The sequence below is a fragment of the Mesoplodon bidens genome (genome assembly GCF_964165515.1).
Source record: "Mesoplodon bidens genome assembly, chromosome: 6".
NCBI classification, from domain to species: Eukaryota; Metazoa; Chordata; class Mammalia; order Artiodactyla; family Ziphiidae; genus Mesoplodon; species Mesoplodon bidens.
In genome coordinates this window covers 71991473-72015931 of record NC_138162.1, presented here as the reverse complement: position 1 = coordinate 72015931, position 24459 = coordinate 71991473, and the positions used below count along the sequence as shown (strand labels likewise).

Genomic DNA, 24459 nt, shown 5'->3' with positions numbered 1-24459 from the left:
TTGTGTATATAAATAAACACGGATTCTTCCTGAAGCAAACAGGCTTATAGGTTTAATCTAGTTTTAAAAAAGTCAACAACCACTATCAAATTAAAAAGTAGCTGAGGTCAAAACAGGATTCACTTTTTTAATTCACCAGAACTTAAATACAACAACAACAACAAAAACCAACATTTCTCACAGTTTAATTCCTGGATATGTTTCTGAGGTGCTAAATGTCATATTGCTAGAGCTTTTGAGAAGGAAATAAATTCAGTTCTTTGTTATATAATAACCAGTCTTCTTATATGTAGAAGTCTTTCAAATCATTAAAGAAACAAACTACATAGAATTATTACGAGAGGCAAAACTGTAAGTTTTGCATGTAACAATAAAGTTTACTAGTGACTAATACTATGTCCTATTCTTTGCTTATTTGAAGCAAATGACCTATTTCCTGGGAAATAGCTGTCAATTTTCTTTCTCAGTAATACCATGGTATTTAAATTGTAAACCAGGCATAAGAACAACTGTTCTCATAAGTCTATTTCCCAACCCTAGCCAAACACACACACACACACACACACACGCACACACACACACACCCCTCTCTCACCCCCAACCCCGCCTTCTTTCTAGGACACCTTAAGAACCAGGAAGAGCACTTTATTTTAAACAGTTCAATCTAGCAAAACATGTACTTTTGACCTTAAGTTTCTGAGTGGTAAGCAAATGGTTGGTAACTAACTAAAAACATCACTTAAGACAGTGTTTTTCATACATTTTTGCCCCCAACCCATGGTCAAAAATACATTTTACACTGCATGTCAGTAAACACACACAAGGGAAACCAAAGTTTTATGAAACAATATTACCCTTATTATATTTGAAACACTCTTAAAATTTATTTTCTATTTTAACTTTGTTAGCTTAAAAAAGAAATGCTGGTCATGCAATCCACTAAGCTCATTTCATGCCTCACTAATGAATACCACCTGCAATTAAAAAAACAACAGGGCCTCCCTGGTGGCGCAGTGGTTGAGAGTCCGCCTGCGGATGCAGGGGATACGGGTTCGTGCCCCGGTCTGGGAGGATCCCATATGCCGCGGAGCGGCTGGGCCCGTGAGCCATGGCCGCTGGGCCTGCGCGTCCGGAGCCTGTGCTCCGCAACGGGAGAGGCCACGACAGTGAGAGGCCCGCATACCGCAAAAAGAAAAAAAAAAAAAAAAAAAAACAAAAACAACAAAAACTGTCTATGCTGTCTGTGCCACTTATTACATATAAAAATCCATCCATTAATACAGGGATGAAGGCGAATATCAACAGTGGACCAGACCTGTTCTGAGATCCATACTGCCAGGACGAATACTTTGAGGGATTAAGGAAAAAAATGAGTGGGAGAAATAGCAAAGGCTAGCATGAAATCAGTGTAAGAATGAATGACAATATACTATTATAGCATTAAATAACACACACAAGCAATGGTAGAAAGGCCTCTAAGTAAACAGTAAATACACTTTTTGTTTTTAACTGAATATGCTGGAACCAAGGTTACTTTATATTAAAAGGATTTTGTAGAAATGGTTGTAATTCATCCTAAGGATGTCATTAAAAATACTCTAAAATACCAAAAGAAAAATATGTCCATTTTCTTTTACCGTTCATTTAAAAGTATTAAATTTTACCAATTAGTAGTTTCCATAAAAAACACTTCCAAAATAGAATTTTTACTGAAAAAAAGATATGTCTACATTTTTGGATATAGGTAACTGTTAAACTCACATTACATATTATCAATATTTTCACAGTTATTACTCCTTTACTTTCTTCTTTAGTTTTGAGACTCACAGAAATTCACTTTAACATCACTTTTTTTTGGCAATTAAGTGTTAATTTTATAACCTAAACCAGAAATAGATTGGACACGCTAATACAAAGAAAAATTTTAAAGAAATAGTCATTTGTTGTAGAAACTCATCTTTTATAAAGTAGAAAATAAAAGTATTATTTAACTAGGGTGAACTTCTCTGCTTGTTCTAGTATCAGCTACAAACAGAAAACTCTTCACATAATCAGACAGCAGTACATACAAGCACTTTTTTCTTTTTGCAGAAATGTTTAAAAACAATTCAATTAACGTTTACTTAATATTTTCTCTGAAGTTCATATATAGCTGTGTTAAAAGTTTTGTTTTTTAAGTTAGTAACTCTCCTATTTCTATAGTGCCCAAATAAATTAAAATAAAATGGATTACCTACACAATGCTACCATGTACAAATTTTAGTTAGTTCTTGGAAGACTTTCATCTACACATTTACTTGATACATATATATATATTTCTATTAAACTACTTCTACAAAACAGTATAGCGTACAGAAAACCACAGAGATTTTTGACTATCAGGAGACAAAAAGAGAGGTAAAAATTTTTGAAATACTAGCAGATTAAATTTTAGCTATATCTACACTTGCAGGGAAAAAATCATAGTTGGAAACATCTCATTAAAAGTATTGTGTGTTATGGTGGAATTCAGCCAATCTCTTGAGGAACAATATAAACACTGAAACAAAAACTTAAACTAAAAAATATTGAGACAAAATTGAAACATTTACCTGAAATTCTGGTACAGTAGGTGACTTTGTGACAGTTTTCCTCTTCTTTGTGATTGCTTTTTTAGATATGGATTTTTTTCCTTTCAAGATTAAAAGAGAAAAGCTTCATAATGCTGTTTATAGCACTTCATTAACAAAAACCAAATTACATAGAACCTTGAAAGTTAAATTATAACTAACAGATGGCTTCTAGTGAGTCAAATAAAAATGATGAATCAAAACAAGCCCCAGCAAAAGCAAACATTAAACTATAACTACCTGTAACAGACATATTAACAAATGTTGTTTTCTTTCTATAAGAACCAAACTATTATAATCTCCAATGTGTTGCACAGTACCAGAATTTATTACAATAAGATTTGGCAAAAAAGTCATATTACTACTGCTTAGTTAAAATCTAATTCACAACTTAAAATGAGGTTACATAAGAAAAAACCTTACCTTTAACAATGACTTCTGTAGTCAGGAACTTGCATAGAACTATACTCTGAAGACTATGGCCTTTATTCAACCTAATGTGAAAATCCTCTCAGTAGCTTAGGAAACAGGGTTTTCCTTCTATCCCTTTAGTTCTGCACTCACCTAATGGGCTGCCGTTGGCAGTATTCGATAACCAGTTTTAAAACAAGGTAAACATCTCCCTTTAAAGTGCACCTAGTCATTTATGCAATCAGAAATCACTAGGAAAAATAAATCCACATTCTTAAAGAAATCTATTTCATAGCATAAAGTACATATAATCTAAAATATGTATTTAACCAGACAAAAGAAATATGTACATACATATAGCCTCTATTTTCTAGTAAGGAACATATTCAAGTAAATGTTTTTCCCCCCATTTGCAATCAGCAAAATCAATTAATAAATTGTTATTTAATCAACAAACATGAGATACAGTACAATTTATGGGGACAACAAAAAATTATAAAATGGAAACCCTGTCCTCCAAGAGTTTACAATCTATGTAGGGAATAAAAAATTAATTAGAAATACTTAAAAGTTAATTTTAGTTCACAATCATTTGTAGGCTAAAATCATCTTAAAAATTACTTTTTTTTCAAAAGAGAAAATGAGTAAGTACCAAAAGCAACTTTGCTATACTTCATAAACCCTATTGTTCTTTTCTAAATGTTTTCCTGCATAGATGTGACCTTCTTGCATGAAAACAGTTAATTTTATTGCAACATTTTATTCAACTCATAAGCACAATTCCAGTTTACAATATTAATTATATTTTCTTCTGTATTCCTCTTTTAATCATATCACAGAACTGTAATTTGGGTCATTTCTAACTTTGACTCAATAAAATGCAAGTATACCATACCTGAACTACTGCAAATTTTCAGTTGCTGAGATTCACATGGGTTTTAGTGTTTTGTTCTACTAGGTAACAATCTGTTATTTGACATTCGCTTTTAATTAAATTTAAAAACCGAATGTAGGGACTTCCCTGGTGGTGCAGTGGTTAAGAATACACCTGCCAATGCAGGGGACATGGGTTCGAGCCCTGGTCCGCGAAGATCCCACATGCCGTGGAGCAACTGAGCCCGCGAGCCACAACTACTGAAGCCCACGCGCCTATAGCCCGTGCTCCACAAGAAGAGAAGCCATTGCAATGAGAAGCCCGCGCACCGCAATGAAGAGTAGCACCTGCTTGCCGCAACTAGAAAAAGCCCACGTGCAGCAACAAAGACCCAACACAGCCAAAAATAAATAAATTAATTTTAAAAACACTAATGTATATTTCTTTTATCACTGTTATTTGCTTATGTGCTCACACAGTACCTACACTAGAACTAAACTCATACAAAAACAAGTGGGTGGGTGGCTGCCTTAGCAATATTCAAGAAGTGATTAAATTCTTGGTATCTCTATAATACAGCTAGTTACTGATTTCTAAACTGGATGCAATAGGTACCTCTCAAGGGGACTGATAAATCTGAACACCAAAATGCCTTTCCTCTATATGCTGCCTTTACTATTCTTGAAAGTTCATGGGAAAAGATTTAACTGCTTGCTGACCTAAGACAGCAATTTGAAGGAAATGAAATCCTTCCTCATTCCTATTCCCCACCCCCTCAGCACTCCTCTAACTAGCTTTTTAAAAAATAATTTGATTTTGTATTTATTTCTTTATAAGCACAACAGAGGTCACTCTTGATATTCCCAATTAATTTCATATTGTTGCCACAGAAGCACTAAACTTAGGTACTAAATTCTCAGTTAACTCTAACAGTCACTCTGTTTGACTGTAAATTAAGTAAATTAAGCAGCTGAGGTGGTTACTAGGCATCTCCTTTCATCATGTCATTAAGATACTTAAATGTTATTAAGTAACTAGAAGTAGTACTGTGCAGTAGTTTTAAGCTTGAGTTTTAGAACTAAACTACCTGGGTTGGAATATCAGTTCTAACCACCTACTAGCTGCAAGACCTTGAGCAAATTATTTTATTTCCTTGTGAAGTTTCATCATCTCTAAAATAGGGATAACGATATCACCTATGTTGTGAGAATTAAACGAGTTAAAACACGTTAAGGGCTTAGACTACCGCTAGGCACATGGAAAATCACCAATAAATGTTAACTGTTGTTCTCATGTGCCTTAGCTAAGTTGTGGTAAAACTTTAAACAAAATGTTTATTATCTTTTAACCTTCTTCAAATTCTTTTATTAATTTAGTCCTTCATTTTAGTTCTTCTTGCTCTTATGTCCTATGTTCCTATGTGCTACCACTCAACTTTGTACACATATCAATTAATGTAACACTTATCATACAGTATTATAATTATGTTTATATGTTTCTCTTCCTTACTAGATTGGGAATTATTGACAACAGAAATCCTATTATTCATTTTGTATGTACAGTATTTAGCACACAAGAGAAATGATCCTTAAATATAAGAATCCTATACTTCATCAGAAATTTTATCAGTTTGGGGATAGAAAAAGGGAGGCAGGTAATTGTTTACAATTCTTAGAGTCAATCTGAGTCCATTTTATAATGAGGAAAACACTGACAGACAATTTAAATAATTTACACAATTTACCAAAGAGTTTCACAACATGACCTAGGAACGGTAGTAAGGAAAATAACATTTATTGATAGCCTACTATGTGTCAGACACTTAGTAAGGTGATATATAAATTACATCAGTTAATTCTGAAAACCACCCTCCAAGGTAGGCAATATCCCCATTTTAATATGGGATAAATGAAAATCAAAAAAGTTACTTAACTTGCTTAAGTGTTATACTGTAATAAGTAAGCCCCATAGCCAGGGACTCTAACACCAAAGTCCAAGCTCTTTCCATTATGTAATTCTAACCTCTCAAAAATCATAGTTACCATCTATTGATTCCTACCGTGTGCCAGGCACCATGCTAGGTGCTATGCATTTGCTTGCTATTCCATTAAACCTTGTAAAAATACAGCAAGGTAGGTATTACCTCATTTTTCACAGAGAAAGAAACAGGCTATAAACAGGTAAATAAATTGATGGAGAACTTACAGCTAATATGCACTGGAGCATATATTTGTACTAGATCTGTCTCACTTCAAAGCTGTGCTCTTTTTATGGTAAAATACTGTATTTTTTTCAGACGTTCTACAGGGATGTAATCTGCATCTGATTGATTTCAGAGCATTCCTTTTGATTAGGGTTATAAGATCTGCATATTCACTATTACTTAATACCTTGAGACTATGTCCTCCACAAAACAATTTGAATACAAATTTTCCTGTATTCTTTAATAAAAATCAACTGTTACTTTTTATTAAATATTACTTTTTAAATGGAGCATGGGATACTGTAAAACCACACAGCCTTTGTTTTATAACCTGTTTTTGCTTCAGGGCAAGATAATATAGAGGGCAAGTTACATACTGCCCCCTAGTGGGCTTCCATTCCTCTACCACTTACTTGATCATACCCAGGGCTTTTACCTCCACTGCCCTAAGTCACCTAGTCCCATAAAATATAACTGTCAGAAGTAAATTTTAAAACATACAAAGAATTTCAACACAATGCCTGAGCCTAAAACACAAACATGGGCAAAAAGTGAGTGTCAACATGTACCTAGAAATGGATAAGGAAACTAAATATGGCCTAGTAATTAATGATACAAGCACAGCCTAATGAAGCTTTTTAAAATTATGCTTAGATCAGCTCTAGAAGGAAGCCCAACTTGAGAGAAAAATATAACTAAAAATATATTTCACACTATAACTTAGGCATAAAATTGTAGTATTCTAGAATATGGAGATACACTTACCAGAAAAATTAAGGTGACTATCATTCCCAATCCAACTCTTTCCTTAGTCTCTTATTCTTCATCTTTACCTTCACCTGGTTTTCCTGCCTGTATTCACTCCTTGGCTCCTTGGACTATTCAGGTTTCCACTTCAATACTCCTAGATTCGGCCTTCCCATGTTTAAAAATTATTCTAACACATATACTACTCTCTCGGTACTTTCATTTTAGGAATATTAATGTGAATAGATACTAAGACATTAATCACTGTTAAAAGTAAAAACCCAAGAGCATTTGCATTGTAAGTGATTCTGGCAAGTGCCTAGCTAGACTGTGAAGTCACAGAAACAGTCTAAATATGGCTTTAATTTACTAAATGTCCAATCTTGGCTAATATAAGTTTCTGGAATGTTCTAAGTAAGCCATTTGACTTTAATAAAACAGCTGATTTTCCTTCTATTCTCCTTGCCTATGAGCAAATTTCTCATCATACTGGCATTTTTTAACACTATAAAATAATTCGATAACTCCTGAATACCTATTTCTTTTTTCCCCCTTTAACTCAGAATACTGAATTAGTTGTCAAATTCTACTATTTACTGCAACATCTCTCTCAAAATGTTATTTTCTTCTGTCAGTGTGATAGAACAATCATATAATCATTCCTTATCTGGATTTAGAATTTCCTCTTCCTGGAGTTATCTTCTACTCCTTCATTTTTTTTTTTTTTTTTTTTTTTTTTTGTGGTACGCGGGCCTCTCACTGTTGTGGCCTTTCCCGTTGCGGAGCACAGGCTCCGGACGCGCAGGCTCAGCGGCCATGGCTCACGGGCCTAGCCGCTCCACGGCATGTGGGATCTTCCCAGACCGGGGCACGAACCCGCGTCCCCTGCATCGGCAGGCGGACTCTCAACCACTGTGCCACCAGGGAAGCCCATACTCCTTCATTTTTATAAACACTGCCAGTTTCTTTTTATAGCCCTTTAATGGCATCCTAATTACCCTGCAACATTCCTTCTCCTAATCCTGCCATTCACTTTTACTAGCTGTGTGATCTTGGATATGTTAATAAACCTCTCTGTGCCTCAGTTTTTAAAAATCTATAAAATCTATATAATGGGGGAAATAGAAGCATCTACTTATGAGTTTTTATGAGGATTAAATGAGACAATATACATAAAGGCTTAGAACAGTGCCTGGCATGCAGTAAGCATTATATGAGTATTAGGTTTTTGGAGGGGTGGGGTAAGTAGAAGGCATTAAAATAAAAGGACATGGAGTATAGTCGATTCTTTCAGTCTTGTATCTTGGCATCTTGAGTTGGTCCTCTAAGAATTTTTCCCATAAAGACACACATAGTTAGGTTCTATAGTAATATTAACATAGAATTATACAACTGTTTCACAGATAAGGGCCTGGATATAATCAAATATTGTAGATTACATTACTTTCTCAGTCATTCCCTATAAAGCAGCTCATTACTTTCACACATTTGATATATTTTATTTCAAGCTCATTTCCCTGCACTGTATTCCTGATTCAATTATCTAAAATAGCACCACATACCCAGAAAGATATCACCTCAAAATGGCATATTTCCATCACTCAAACACCTTTTAAACCCTCAACTTTTCAACTTTTTCCTTAAGTTTTTCTCTAATTATGCTTATTTTTTCAGTGACACTTGGCTTAATTACACCTCCATGGCTGTGCTCACATTATTAACCATTTTTCATCCACCCAATCCCCATTATTCTTCAAAGTCCTTCATCTTCTATTAAATCTTACTATAGCACACATGGATTTAGCCTTTGACCTTTGTACAGTTCTTTACCGCATACTTAACAATTATTAAATGAGGCTATTTACTATTTTTGAACCTTAGTTTCTTCACCTATAAGAAACTAACACCACTTGTCTTACTTATCTTAATTGGTTTAGAGGAGCTAACGCAAAATGATTTGGTTGAAAATAATGACCATGTAAGGAGAGAAAAACCCTCCAAACCAAACTGGTTGAAATGAATAACTTAACATACCACACGTTTTTTTTGTAACAATTAATGTATCTTGAATCATTTTTGTCTGTTTTTTTCAGGTTTTATAAAAAGTCCTCTCATTTTAAGATTTCTCACTCATTTCACTCAACTCTACCTGCTCTACACAATCTATAATAGTGTATTACCAAAAACAACCAAAATGTCCAGTAAGGAGGTTGGTTAAATGGACTACACAATACACATAACAGAATCCTACACAGCCATTTAAAATGATGCTATAGAGATCTATTTATTGCACAAAGATGTTCATGGTATACTGTCATGTGGGAAAAAAGCAGATTGTAAAATGGTATGTATAGTATAATCCTATTAAAAAATATAAATGCCTTAAAAGAATGTGAAAGATACATATTAAGGGATAAATCTTAGTTACATCTGGGAGAACCACATTATGTGTGTTCATTTATTCATTCAATAGATTCTTACACAATGTGTTAGTCACTGTGCTAAGTGCTAGGGATGCAAAACCAGAAATAATCCTTCTGTCCTCAAGAATGTTATAGAACAGAGGGAGACAATCATCAAAACAACCTAGAAATAAATTCAACTATTAAGAATAAATTTTATAAATAAGTATTATGAAGGAGAAGTATCTAGTGCTATAAGTATGCATAACTGGGAAAATGCCAATGTTTTTCTATTCTACAATGCTTCCAAGAGTAAGGAGCAGGCTTAAATAAATGAAAATAAATTCAAAATTTACAAAGCAGAAAGAAAAGTCCAATTCTGAAAAACAGATTAAAATGCTTATGGATTGCAAAAGTGCCTCACAGTGCACTAAAATTATCAAATCATTTTCAACCAATTTATCTTTGGGCCTTCTACTAAAAATCATCTGCCATCACAATAAGAAGCTTTACTAAATCTGGAGATTCCACCAAAATTTAAGGCCTGTGTAATCAACATAAATTGGGCCAGGGTAACTACATAAATCCAGATTAACTACATTTAGCCCACCCTAAGTAAAGGTTCATAAATCAGCCATGGGTGACACAGCTTATCCCAAAGCATATTCTACAGAACACTATTACTTGAAAAAAGCTCTGTATTCAAGTAAACTTGAAAAATACTAGGTTAAACAAAACTAAACAGTTTTCTTCAAGATTTTCTGAAGTCCTTAATATACTGGCCCAGAATCACTTATGTACAATTCTACAGTCCAAAAGGTTCTGAAAACTGAAGCTTTAAAAATAATTTATATGATAGCAAAATCTGACATAAACTGTTCTGAGGTTCTTTATAGTCTTCATCTCATTTAGTTTGACTATTTCATACATTTTTCTGTAGAAATTATACATTTGATTACAGGGGCTGCCCTAAGCTTCACTGGGGATGTTATTTAATAAACATTATATATATCATAATACCCTTCTAAAATCTGAAGATTTCTGAATTCCAAAACACATCCAGTACAAGAGTTTTGTAAGATGCACTGTGGACCTGTACTAATGCACAATGTGAATCTGTAAGAGGAATATTTCCCAAACCTGTGACCATGAAGCTCACTTTTAAAAAGAGTAAGAAAGGAAACACTGGATTAGGGTATGCCCTTAACTATAAAAGGCCACAATATCATATACCTAATAAAAAAAACCCTCAGGGCAAAGCCTCAGATAGACAAGTGTACAGAAAAACGTAAAACAGGTGTTTTGTTGTTGTTATATCATTTTATGTAGTACTGTTATGCCAGTAAGAAGTTTAGTGAAGAAACTAAAGAAAAGAATTGGCCTATGCTTAGTACTAACAAGGGAGAAGGAAACTGTATTAGCCAGATCCTAGTATTCGTGCCACTGAAAACTGACTTTCCAAACTTTGCCCTGAAGATAAAATGAGAAAGTGTATAGGCGAGTGCCATTGTTTTCTTGTACTTCATTCCTGTAAGCCTTCTCTTCCCAACAAACAGGCTCAGAGAGCATGAACCATACTCACTGAATTTGCTTCTGAGTTTTATTCATCCACTTGTCTAGAACTGGACATGCAACTCCCACAAATTTTTTCTCTGATCTACAAACACTCTGAACTTCCATTTAAAAAATGAAGCAACACTTTATTTGCTTACAATACAAACTCCTTTAAATTCAATCCTTAGGAGTTAATATTTTTATTCTGCTATTGGTATAATCTGTATAGGAGCTACATCAATATCTATTTTATTTTATAAACCATCATAAGCCATAATTACCTTTGAACACATGAATATTAGGTCATAAATGAAGACTTAAAAGGTTTTAGGTGACAATGGTGTTAATAAAACAATACTACATGCTTTGGAATTGAAAACAGTTTTGAAATTTTAAAATATTATTTAATATATTAGAGGCTAACATTTCAAAGAGACCTTGCCAAATCAGTAAAACTAAATTTATATAGCCTAATGGATTGCTTATAAAATTTAAAGGACTTATTGCTGACAGTCACTTTAAAAAAACTGTAGCTTTTTATCATCTGGGTCAATGTGGACCACTTTGCAATTTTTAGTTCAACAAATTAAGCCTGTTCTTGATGGTAAATTTTGTACTATTTCTTTATCAATTATACATTACATACACATTTTAAAATACATTTAATTGTATTTAATGATTTAAATAACTAAGGTATAACAGCAACTATATCACCTAAACAAAGTTCACTCCCTCATCTGCCAATTCATCAAATTATTGTCAAATCTTCATTACCTTTGTTACTGAGGGAAGGAATAAAAAACTGAAATCCATATATAATGCCAATAAATCACAACTCATTTTGGTAAACAATTCAAGTTTTTCCCAATCCAGCAACTTTTTATTAGTGTTAATAAATAAAGTTGATCATCTGCTTTTATCTCATCTATGCTCTTAGTAACTGAGACATAAATTGATTAAATGGCAAACAACAGGAAAAGCAAAAGCACCTGAGTAATTATAAAAAGAGAGCAAACAACCACTGAAGACTTTATTCATAGGATTTTTTGTTGTTATTGTTCAAACAGGCTTGTGGCAAATACAGTGAGTACTTAAATCTGGTGTAAGACAAACTTACAAATCCTGTAAAAAAAAAAAAAGCTTCATATCTTATTAGTTGATGTAATTTTTTCCTTATAGTTCACATTTTTTTCTGGATATGAAAATATATATTAAAATAATTTTTCAGGAAGCTGAAAAATATATAATGTGGGAAAAAACTAAGACCCAGAAAAATAATCTAACCTGCCTTGGTTTAAGAAGCTAGTTGCTATGAACTTTAGCTCTGGGAATGATACCTCTTGATATCAGTGCTTCTTCCATTGCACTGTACTGCCCTTAGCCTGGGGAAAAAAAACACTTCTTAAGAATGATGGGAAGCATCACTTACGGAGAAATTGGTCCAGAGAATGTAAAAACATAATGCCCAAAGATTCTCAACTGAGAATTAAATTCAAATGTATTATACAAGTATTTTGTTGTTGTTAGTATTATATATAAAACCTCTTGGGCTTCCCTGGTGGCACAGTGGTTGAGAGTCCGCCTGCCGATGCAGGGGACACAGATTCGTGCCCCGGTCCGGGAAGATCCCACATGCCACGGAGCGGCTGGGTCCGTGAGCCATGGCCGCTGAGCCTGCGCGTCCAGAGCCTGTGCTCCGCAACGGGAGAGGCCACAACAGTGAGAGGCCCGCGTACCGCAAAAAAAAAAAAAACAAAAAACAACAACAACAACAAAAAAACCTCTTCTGCTCTGGGTTTTAATTATGGGGACTAATATAAAACTTGACCTTTAAACATACATACATACATACACACACACATACACACACGTTATTTCATTTTGTCAATCAGAGCCTTCCATGATGCCTAATTGAAAGCACTACTTGAAATATGCTAAAATGTAATTCTCACCCATTTGTGTTAGCTTACCAGATTTGTGCTTCTTGTGTTTTGCTTTCTTTTTGATGATCAATAACTTATTCTGGATCTCAGGTTTGTAAGACTTGAATGCAAGGGAATGAAGACCTTCGCGCTTTCTTTGTAAGTTTTCATTCAAAACATCTTTCAATTTCTTTTTTTTCTTTTTCTTCTTTTTTGCCCTCATTTTAGTTACTTTGAGTTTCTTGTGGCTCTGCAGTGACTGTTCTAATAGAATATCCCTTACAACTTTGTGGCAGTTAATTTCTGGATGATCACTGTGACTTCCATTTACATGTATTTGACAAGATTTCAGAGCATTTTCTTTTAATGGACTGGGTTCAGGCTTTACTCTGGAAGCTTCACCATATTTTTCCTGATTTTCTATAAACCTTATTTCACCTGGACTGAGAGGCTCTCCAAAGCCAGTAACTTCCCCTGGGCTCCCTGGTTTCTCTAAATTTTCTTTACAACAATCAGTTATTTTCATTTCACAGGGCCTGTGAATTCTAATTTCACAGTTGGATTTCACTTCCATTTCAACAGAGATGTCATGATTATCCAAGTTCATTTTAGCAGGGCAGCAGGTTGGATCAAAACTAATTTCCTGCCCTTTCCTGAAGGCAGAGGGCAGGCCTTCTCTACTACACCTATGTTCTCCATTACTTGCACTAACATAGTCACACTTCAATTTCTCCAGTTTAATCCGAGGTACTCTTTGTATTTTAATGGGTGGAACTGGAAATTCTGGGGCTTGAAAAGGTCTCTGTTTATAAATCCGTACATCTGCACCACAGAACTGTGGGAAATGTACATAAGCATTCTCCAAATAATCGTAACCAAGGATAACTTCCCTGCATTCATGAATAGGCTGTCCAAGTACAGCATCTTGAACTTCCTTTTGTGTTTCATACACAAAGTCACAAAGACCCTTAAGTAACCACACTTTTTGGTAGAAAGGTAGTTCATGAAAAGGTTTTTCTTCCAATGGATTAACTTCTCCAAGAACTTTAAAAAACTGAGGACACAACCCAAGTTTTTCAGCACAGTTATTGGGATTTTCAGTCTGCCCTACAGCCGTGTACCACTGCTGTACTTTCTGTCTCAGTGCTGCTTCCCAGGTTCTATAAGGCAAAGTAGGTCTTCGATGTAAGGTAGGTCTGCGATGGGGAGGACTTAATAGAGAAGTCATTATTTTAGATAGAAAAGCGTTACACTGAGGCATCAGAAGACAGCGTTCCAATTCGTAAAAGACTATTTCTGGCAAATTTAGAATTTGCTGGGCTAAACAAAGGAAATGTCCGATTGCTGGAATTTCCCACATGGTCTCCATACAAGTTGGAGCTGCTTGAGCTAGAAGTTTTCTTTCCCATTCTTCTACTTCCTTTTGACTAGCTTCTTCTGCTTCTTTTCTTTCCTGCTCCCGAAGCCTAAAGAAAATTTAACAAATTATATTATTATTACTTAAAGTAGAGAATACCATAAAATACTAAATTTTAAGTATGTCATATTTATCTTCAGTCAACAAGGCAACTGGCTGTTCCAGTTTTCACTATCAGTACAAAGTGTCCCATTAGATGTACTATTGTGTTTTTTTTTCAGATGAAGAAATACACATATAACTTGATCCTGAGTTTTACTGATGGAGGATTATCACTAACATTGCTATTCAAAGTAAAATTGTTCAACTCACAATGTGTATCAACTTCAAAATAAATGAAAAACATTTTTTAAATGTTTACTACACAAAAGCACAGTTTAGTGCTTTCTAGCAGTAATATGATGTCACGTAAGAGCTGTAAACATGTTTACATCCTTTGACCTGATAATTCCATTCCTAAAAAGTTATTCTAAGAAGATAATTCAATAGAAGCAAAAAGTTACATGTTTGTCAGTGTTAATTGGAGTTTTGTATAAGAAAAATAAAAATATAAAGAAGTTGTATTATATAACTGGGAAATAAGCTGGATATATTATATAGCCTTAAAATTAAAATTATGAATATCATGCATAAACACAAAAATATCAGAACACAATACAGTACTTAACAAACAATAGCAATAATGAAAATATGCAAATACTGAACAAGGAGAAGACAGTATTCCAAAAATATGTGTATCCTATGTTGATGAGATTATAAGTGCTTTTTTCCCCTTAAAAATTTCTTTACGGGCACTGCTTTAAATTTTCTTAATTAAAAAAAATTAAATTAGATAAAAAGAAGTCTTTGTGATCTTGCATTAGGCAAAGTGTTTTGAGATATGGCACCAAAAGCACAGCAACAACAACAAAAAATAAAGTGGTCACTGTCAAAACTAAAAATGTTTGTGCTTTTAAAGGACATCATCAAGTGAAAAGACAACCATGGAATGGGAGAACATTTTTGCAAATCACGTATCTAATGAGAGATCTGTATCTAGAAAATAAAAGGACACTTATAACCCAATAATAAAAGGATAAAATAACCCAACTAAAAATGGACAAACTGTATATTTCTCCAAAGAATATGTACAAATGAATAATAAGCACATGAAAAGATGCTCAATATCATTATCCATTAGAGAAATGTAAATCAAAACCACAATACGATACCAATACATGAATTGGTATCTCTCTTACGATAATGATCTTGAGATGATTATCGTAAGAGAGATAATAACAGTTATTGGTAAAAATATGGAGAAACTGGAAACTTCACACTATAAAGGATATAGCTACTTTCAGAGGCAGTCTAGCAGGTCCTCAGAAGGTTAAACATGTGACCCAGCAAACCTACTCCTAGGTATATGTCCAAGAGAAATGAAAATATATGTCCACACAAAAACTTGTATATTAATGTTCATAGTAGCATTACTCATAATAGTCAAAGAGTAAAACTACCAAATGTATTTGGTATTTGTATATCCATCAACTGCTGAATGGATAAATAGAAAGAAATCATAAAGATCAGATCAGAAATAACTGAAAAAGAAATTAAGGAAACGATAGCAAAGATCAATAAAACTAAAAGTTGGTTCTTTGAGAAGATAAACAAAATTGATAAACCATTAGCCAGACTCATCAAGAAAAACAGGGAGAAGACTCAAATCAATAAAATTAGATATGAAAAAGGAGAAGTAACAACTGACACTGCAGAAATACAAAAGATCATGAGAGATTACTACAAGCAACCATATGCCAATAAAATGGACAACCTGGAAAAAATGGACAAATTCTTAGAAATGCACAACCTTCAGAGACTGAACCAGGAAGAAGTAGAAAATATGAACAGACCAATCACAAGCACTGAAATTGAGACTGTGATTAAAAATCTTACAACAAACAAAAGCCCAGGACTAGATGGCATCACAGGCGAATTCTATCAAACATTTAGAGAAGAGCTAACACTTATCCATCTCAAACGCTTCCAAAATATAGCAGAGGGAGGAACACTCCCAAACTCATTCTACGAGGCCACCATCACCCTGATACCAAAACCAGACAAAGATATCACAAAGGAAGAAAACTATAGGCCAATATCACTGATGAACAGATGCAAAAATCCTCAACAAAATACTAGCAAACAGAATCCAACAACACATTAAAAGGATCATACACCATGATCAAGTGGGGTTTATCTCAGGAATGCAAGGATTCTTCAATATATGCAAATCAATCAATGTGATACACCATATTAACAAACTGAAGAAGAAAAACCATATGATCAACTCAATAGATGCAGAGAAAGCTTTCAACAAAATTCAACACCGATTTACGATAAAAACTCTCCAGGAAGTAGGCACAGAAGGAACTTTCCTCAACATAATAAAGGCCATATATGACAAACCCACAGCCAACATTGTCCTCAGTGGTGAAAAACTGAAACCATTTCCACTAAGATCAGGAACAAGACAAGGCTGCCCACTCTCTCCACTATTATTCAACATAGTTTTGGAAGTTTTAGACACAGCAATCAGAGAAGAAAAAGAAATAAAAGGAAACCAATATGGAAAAGAAGAAGTAAAGCTGTCACTGTTTGCAGATGACATGATACTATACATAGAGAATCCTAAAGATGCTACCAGAAAACTACTAGAGCTAATCAATGAATTTGGTAAAGTAGCAGGATACAAAATTAATGCACAGAAATCTCTGGCATTCCTGTACACTAATGATGAAAAATCTGAAAGTGAAATTAAGAAAACACTCCCATTTACCAGTGCAACAAAAAGAATAAAATATCTAGGAATAAACCTACCTAAGGAGAAAAAAGACCTGTATGCAGAAAATTATAAGACACTGATGAAAGAAATGAAAGATGATACCAACAGATGGAGAGATATACCATGTTCTTGGATTGGAAGAATCAACATTGTGAAAATGACTATACTACCCAAAGCAATCTACAGATTCATTGCAATCCCTATCAAACAACCACTGGCATTTTTCACAGAACTAGAACAAAAAATTTCACAATTTGTATGGAAACACAAAAGACCCCAAATAGCCAAAGCAATCTTGAGAAAGAAAAACGGAGCTGGAGGAATCAGGCTCCCTGACTTCAGACTATACTACAAAGCTACAGTAATCAAGACAGTATGGTACAGGCACAAAAACAGAAATATAGATCAATGGAACAGGATAGAAAGCCCAGAGAGAAACCCATACATATATGGTCACCTCATCTTTGATAAAGGAGGCAAGAATATACAATGGAGAAAAGACAGCCTCTTCAATAAGGGGTGCTGGGAAAACTGGACAGCTACATGTAAAAGAATGAAATTAGAACACTCCCTAGCACCATGCACAAAAATAAACTCAAAATGTATTAAAGACCTAAATGTAAGGCCAGACACTATCAAAGTCTTAGAGGAAAACACAGGCAGAACACTGTATGACATAAATCACAGCAAGATCCTTTCTGACCCACCTCCTAGAGAAATGGAAATAAAAACAACAAGAAACAAATGGAACCTAATGAAACTTCAAAGCTTTTGCACAGCAAAGGAAACCATAAACAAGACCAAAAGACAACCCTCAGAATGGGAGAAAATATTTGCCAATGAAGCAACTGACAAAGGATTAATCTCCCAAACTTACAAGCAGCTCAATATCAAAAAAACAAACAACTCAATCTAAAAATGGCAGAAGGCCTAAAGAGACATTTCTCCAAAGAAGATATACAGATTGCCAACAAACACATGAAAGAATGCTCAACATCATTAATCATTAGAGAAATGCAAATCTAAACTACAATGAGGTATCATCTCACACCAGTCAGAATGGCCATCATCAAAAAATCTACAAACAATAAATGCTGGAGAGGGTGTGGAGAAAAGGGAACCCTCTTGCACTGTTGGTGGGAATGGAAATTGATACAGCCACTATGGAGAACAGTATGGAGGTTCCTTAAAAAGCTAAAAATAGAAGTACCGTATGACCCAGCAATCCCACTACTGGGCATATACCCTGAGAAAACCATAATTCAAAAAGGGTCATGTATCACAATGTTCATTTCAGCTCTATTTACAACAGCCAGGATATAGAAGCAACCTAAGCGTCCATCAACAGATGAATGGATAAAGAAAATGTGGCACATATATACAATGGAATATTACTCAGCCATAAAAAGAAACGAAATTGAGTTATTTGTAGTGAGGTGAATGGACCTAGAGTCTGTCATACAGAGTGAAGTAAGTCAGAAAGGGAAAAATAACTATCGTATGCTAACACATACATATGGAATCTAAAAAAAAAAAAAAGGTCATGAAGAACCTGGGGCAAGACGGGAATAAAGACACAGACCTACTACAGAATGGACCTGAGGATACGGGGAGTGGGAAGGGTAAGCTGGGACGAAGTGAGAGAGTGGCATGGACATATATACACTACCAAATGTAAAATAGATAGCTACTGGGAAGCAGTCCCATAGAACAGGGAGATCAGCTTGGTGATCTGTGACCACCTAGAGGGGTGGGATAGAGAGGGTGGGAGGCAGGGAGACGCAAGAGGGAAGAGATATGGGAACATATATATATGTATAACTGATTCACTTTGTTATACAGCAGAAACTAACACACCATTGTAAAGCAATTATACTCCAATAAAGATGTTTAAAAAAAAAAAGCATTTGACAAACTGCCAAAAAAAAAAAGTGGTATATCTGTACAATGGAATATTATTTGCCAATTAAAACAAATGAAGTGCTGATACATGTTACAACATGGATGAACCTTGAAACATGATACTAAGTGAAAGAAGTCACCCATAAGACCACATATTATATAATGCCATTTATATAAAATGTCCAGAAATGAATAGAGATGGAAAGTAGATTAGAGGTTTCCTAGGACTGGGGCGGTGGGGGAAATGGGAAGTCACTTCATAGTCTTTTTTTTTTTCTTTTAGGCTGCGCTGGATCTTAGTTGTGGCATATGAACTCTTAGTTGCAGCACGTGGGATCTTGTTCCCTGACCAGGGATCGAACCCAGGCCCTCTGCTTTGGGAGCATGGAGTCTTAGTCACTGGACCACCAGGCAAGTCCCATTAGTCTTTATTTTTGATGTGATGAAACGTTCTAAAATTGACTGCAGTGATGGTTGCACAACTCTGTGAATATACTAAAAACAACTGGATTTTATATTTAAATAGGTAAACTCTATGGTATGTGAATTATATTTCAACAAAGCTGTATTTAAAGAAATAAAAGCATATAAGGTTTTGGGAGAGAAATTAAAATGCACCAACAAGGGGAAAAAATATAAAAACTTCTTTTTCTTGAATTTTCAAGAGTGAGAGCTCTTTCTCTAGAAAAGATGTATAAAAACATAAAGATGTGACTAATTCATGGACTCTAAATGAAAATCGAGGCAGTGTCTGACACTGGCTACTTTTCTATACTATCATATTGTAATCTGTTAAAACAAATACAAAGTAAGAATACTATTTTAGCAATATCGGGACTTTCATTTTATAGAAGAAACTTACTTTTATATTTCTGGCTAAGAGGTCACACTATAACTACCTTGTTATTATGGATACAACAAATTATCTGATCAAGTAGTTCTGGTTCATTAAAAAAGTTAATAAAGAAACTATCATTTGTGATTTAGCATTTATGTATATTAATTACATTTAAATATCTAAACAATGCTAGAGATTTTTGGTAAAATTCATTTTTTTTCAAAAGTGCTTACAGTTTTGAGGAGTTTTAGCTTTTTACTGAATGGGGGTGGTTGTGGGATGATAGAATCTGGCTTCCCCAGTACAAAGCTGGGACTCCAAAAACCCACAAAATTAGCAGAAGCACCCAGAAGCAACAACAGTCCCTTCTGCTGGCCCCAACTAAGGGACTGAAAGGAAAACTCTCTTCACAATAGGAGTGTTGGATGGAGAAAAAATAAAATCTCTTCTAAGAATTTGTAACTGTAAGCTGACTCATGTGGATTTACTGACCACATTCACATTTCCTGGGTGCTCAAAAAGTTTAATGTGGTCTCATGTCAAAATTGTTGTCAGGTACTTGAACAGAAAAAAATAAATTATCTGAGGCAATGAACCTTATAACTAGATCTTAAGGAACTCCCACACTGATTCAGTAACAAGAAATGAGTTCACAGTCAAAAAAACACAAAATATAAAAGGAAATAAGTTACTGTTGAGGGATAGGAAAAAATGTATGACCCCCCCCAAAATCTATAGACATAGGTAATTTAGGAGGTGCAAAATACGTCTAGTGAAAAGGAACTGAAAACAAGGGCAAAGAGAAAGATTATTTTAAAATGCAAAGCAGTTTTGAAAAAGAACTAAAGAAAACTTCTAAATATGAAAAATACAGAAATTAAAAGAAAAAAAAGACTTACAGTTAACTCCTCAACAGAAATAATGGAAGCCAGCAGACAATGGAATATCTTTAATGTACTTAAAAAAAAAACTATCGGGACTTCCCTGGTGGTGCAGTGGTTAGGAATCCGCCTGCCAATGCAGGGGACGTGGGTGCGAGTCCTGGTCCGGGAAGATCACACATGTTGCAGATCAACTAAGCCTGTGCACCACAACTACTGAGCCCGCGTGCCACAACTACTAAGCCTGCGTGCCTAGAGCCCGTTCTCCACAACAAAGACAAGCTACTGCAGTGAGAAGCCTGCACACCACAACGAAGAGTAGCCTCCTCTTGCCACAACTAGAGAAAGCCTGCCTGCAGCAATGAATACTCAACGCAGCCAAAAATAAATAAATTAATTAATTAACATTAAAAAATACTATCAATGTAAATATCCATTCACAGCAAAAATATCTTTCAAAAATGAAGACAAACATAAAGATATTTTCAAACAAAAACTCCATATTTGTGATGAACAGAACCTCATCCAAAGGAAATGCTAAAGGATTTACTTCAAATGGAATAAAGGTCAGTGTTCCTTAACTGATGATTGGAGATGGGAAAAGAGCAAAAAAGTGGTAATATATAGTTGTATCTGTATAGACAGGGCATAAAATGATAAAAATGTTTTGTGGAGTTTAAAAAGAAGACAAGATAGAATTAAAATACATTACAACAATAACAAATAAGCTGGGTGAGAAATGATTACAGTTAAAAGTGTTCCAAGGTCCTTGTATTAATCAGGAAAATGGTAAAAATACTGATTAGGCTTTAATAAGTTAACTATGCATATGAAAGTTTCTAGGGTAGGTACTAAAATAACAGACTTTAAACATGCAAATGAGTAGAGATGGAAATATGGAAGGAAAAATATATAATAATTAAAAGTGGTGGGATGCATGTAACTAAAGCAGTACTTTGAGGGACATTTATAGTTAAGAATGTATATTTAGAAAAGAAGGAAAGTTGAAAATCAAACATACGTGTTCATTAAAAGAAAAAAAACTAGAAAAGAACAGCAAATCAAAGCCCCAAAGCTGAAAGAAGGAAATAAAGAGCAGAAATCAATGAAATATAAAACAAATATACAATAGAAAAATCATTAAATTTGAAAGTTGGTTCTTTGGAAACATTACTAAAATTAATAAACCCTTGGCAATACTGATGAAGAAAATAAACATACACACACACAAAACCAATACCAGAAATGAAAATGGGCACATCCTGTAAATTCTACAGATATAGATGATATAAGGATATTATAAGAAACTTTATGCCAAGAGAAAATTTAAATGAAACAGGCAAGTTTTTTGAAAAACACAAATTAACAAAAGTGACACAAGAAGAACAAAAATCTGAATAATCCTGTTATATATTAAAGAAACTACACACTTGAAAATCTTTCCCACATATGGGACTTCCCTGGTGGTCCAGTGGTTAAAACTCTGAGCTTCCACTGCAGGGGGCACGGGTTTGATCCCTGGTCAGAGAACTAAGATTCCGCATGCTATGCAGTGTGGCAACCCCCCCAAAAAACACCCCAAAATAACCAAAAGAAAAAAACTTCCCTACATAGAAAAATCGGGGTCCTAAAGCCTTCACAAGAATTCATCTCGAAAATTTCAGTTAATGAAACAAAGTATAAAACAGGCATGTTAAAGAAGTAAAAGAGGGAGGACAGGGCTTCCCTGGTGGCGCAGTGGTTGAGAGTCCGCCTGCCGATGCAGGGGACACGGGTTCGTGTCCCAGTCCAGGAAGATCCCACATGCCGCGGAGCGGCTGGGCCCGTGAGCCATGGCCGCTGAGCCTGCGCGTCCGGAGCCTGTGCTCCGTAACGGGAGAGGCCACAGCAGTGAGAGGCCCGCATACCACAAAAAAAAAAAAAAAAAAGAGGGAGGACAGATTAAAGTCTAACAAACACCCAGTGGAGCTTCAGAAATAAGAATACAGAAGAGGGGTAGGGGAGTGGTGATGATGGCAATATTTGAAGAGATAATGGCTGAGAATTTCCTAGAAATGATAAAGGACACAAATCCCCAGTTCAAAAAGCCCAAGAAAGTAAATTAAGAGAACCACACTTGGGCATATCATAATAAAATAATAAAACATCAAAGACAAAAAAAAATCTTACAAGCAGTCAGGGGGGAAAAAGACAGATTACATATACAACAATCACAAAAAGATTGAGAGATTTCTCAATAGCAACAAAATAAACCAGAAACAACTATCATTCACAGATGAGGATAAATTAAGGTCATTTTCATTTAGACAAAAAGCAGAACTCATTCTAAGTAAAGTAAAAACTTCTAAAGTGTCTTCTGCTTCCACCTGATGAAGTAACAAGGAAACATATTTACTCTCCTACCTGAACCAACCATAAAAATCCTGACAAAATAGATAAAACAATGGTCTGTAAGAATCTAAACATCAAGCAAAGGACAGTGATCTCAGAGAGACGGGAAACAGAGAAGATGAGCCCAACAACTGTTGCAGTTACTGCTTTGAGAGAATTTTAAAGCCATGATGCAGGAGGGGGAACCTAGGTAGAGCCTAGCAGACTCCCTGAGTTGAGAAGAAGTCAAGAATCCAGAGACACCAAGGCAGCTAAAGTCTATAGGACATAATACTAAAGAAGAGAGAGCTGCATAAAATGAGAACAGCAAAGATGTACAGAGTCCCCCTCAAATATTCAGAGCACTAACTAGTGTTTGCATGTAAGGAAACAACCCAAAACTAGGTGGGGGAAAACATCCAAAAGATTAGAAAATATAGTGTCTATTCCCACAAGCCACACTGGAAAAACTCATAACTCATGGGATGTTGGATAGAATACTCAGCAAGGTCTTGCATTGGTAGTAGAGAATAATTAGCTCTAGACTGAGCACTGTTCTGGACCCAAGTAACAAATCATAAAAGACCCAAAATGACCAAACTGTTTCCAAGTAATTAACTGCATTCCAGAAAAAAAGCTCTAGGAGATTCATAGAAATATAAAAATATCCAGCACCCACCAAGATAAAACTCACAATGTTCGGCATCCAAACCAAAATACTAGGCATACAACAAAATAGAAACACATGATCCATAATGAGAAGATAAAAATCAATCACTCAGAAGACCCAGAAATGAAACAAATGTTAGGATTAGCAAATAAGGCCATTAAAGTAGTTAATGAAACTGTAATATATATGGTCAAAAAGTTAAGTAGAGACATGCAAGATATAAAATAGACCCAAATTGAACTTTTTTTTTTTTGTTTGTTTGTTTGTTTGTTTGTTTTTTGCGGTATGCGGGCCTCTCACTGTTGTGGCCTCTCCCGTTGCGGAGCACAGGCTCCGGACGCGCAGGCTCAGCGGCCATGGCTCACGGGCCTAGCCGCTCCATGGCATGTGGGATCTTCCCGGACCGGGGCAAGAACCCGTGTCCCCTGCATCGGCAGGCGGACTCTCAACCACTGCACCACCAGGGAAGCCCCCAAATTGAACTTTTAGAGATGAAAACTACAATGTCTGAGATGAAAATATAATGAATGGGACTAATGGCAAATTAGACGTAGCAGAAGAAAAGATTAGTGAACTTGGAGACAGTAATAGAAACTATCCAAATTTCAAGATACAGAGAAAATACTTCTGTAGTATATACTTCAGGAAAACAATGATCACAGAAAGGAGTTCTAAGATGAAAGAAGAATTGAAGAACAAATCAACTGTGAATCATGTGGGTAAATAAACATTATACTACAAAAAGCAGTAACAATAATGTTTAGTTTGGCGAGTAAAAAGTGAGATAGAGCTAAATTATTCATCGATCATATATAAGACAGATGAGGCAGAAAAGATC

The 24459-nt window shown here is 35.0% G+C and overlaps 1 protein-coding gene across 3 annotated transcripts in view; it reads right to left on the bottom strand.

Annotated features, from left to right (window-relative positions):
* The window catches only part of BRD10 (bromodomain containing 10), a 106577-nt gene that overhangs the window by 38817 nt on the left and 43301 nt on the right, over positions 1 to 24459 (bottom strand). For all 3 annotated transcript variants that reach the window (XM_081236219.1, XM_081236220.1, XM_081236221.1), the window contains 2 exons: positions 12771 to 14188; positions 2592 to 2671 (listed from right to left, as the gene is read on the bottom strand). In XM_081236219.1, coding sequence (XP_081092345.1) covers positions 2592 to 2671; positions 12771 to 14188 — 1498 coding nt within the window. The remainder of the gene's footprint in view (positions 1 to 2591; positions 2672 to 12770; positions 14189 to 24459) is intronic.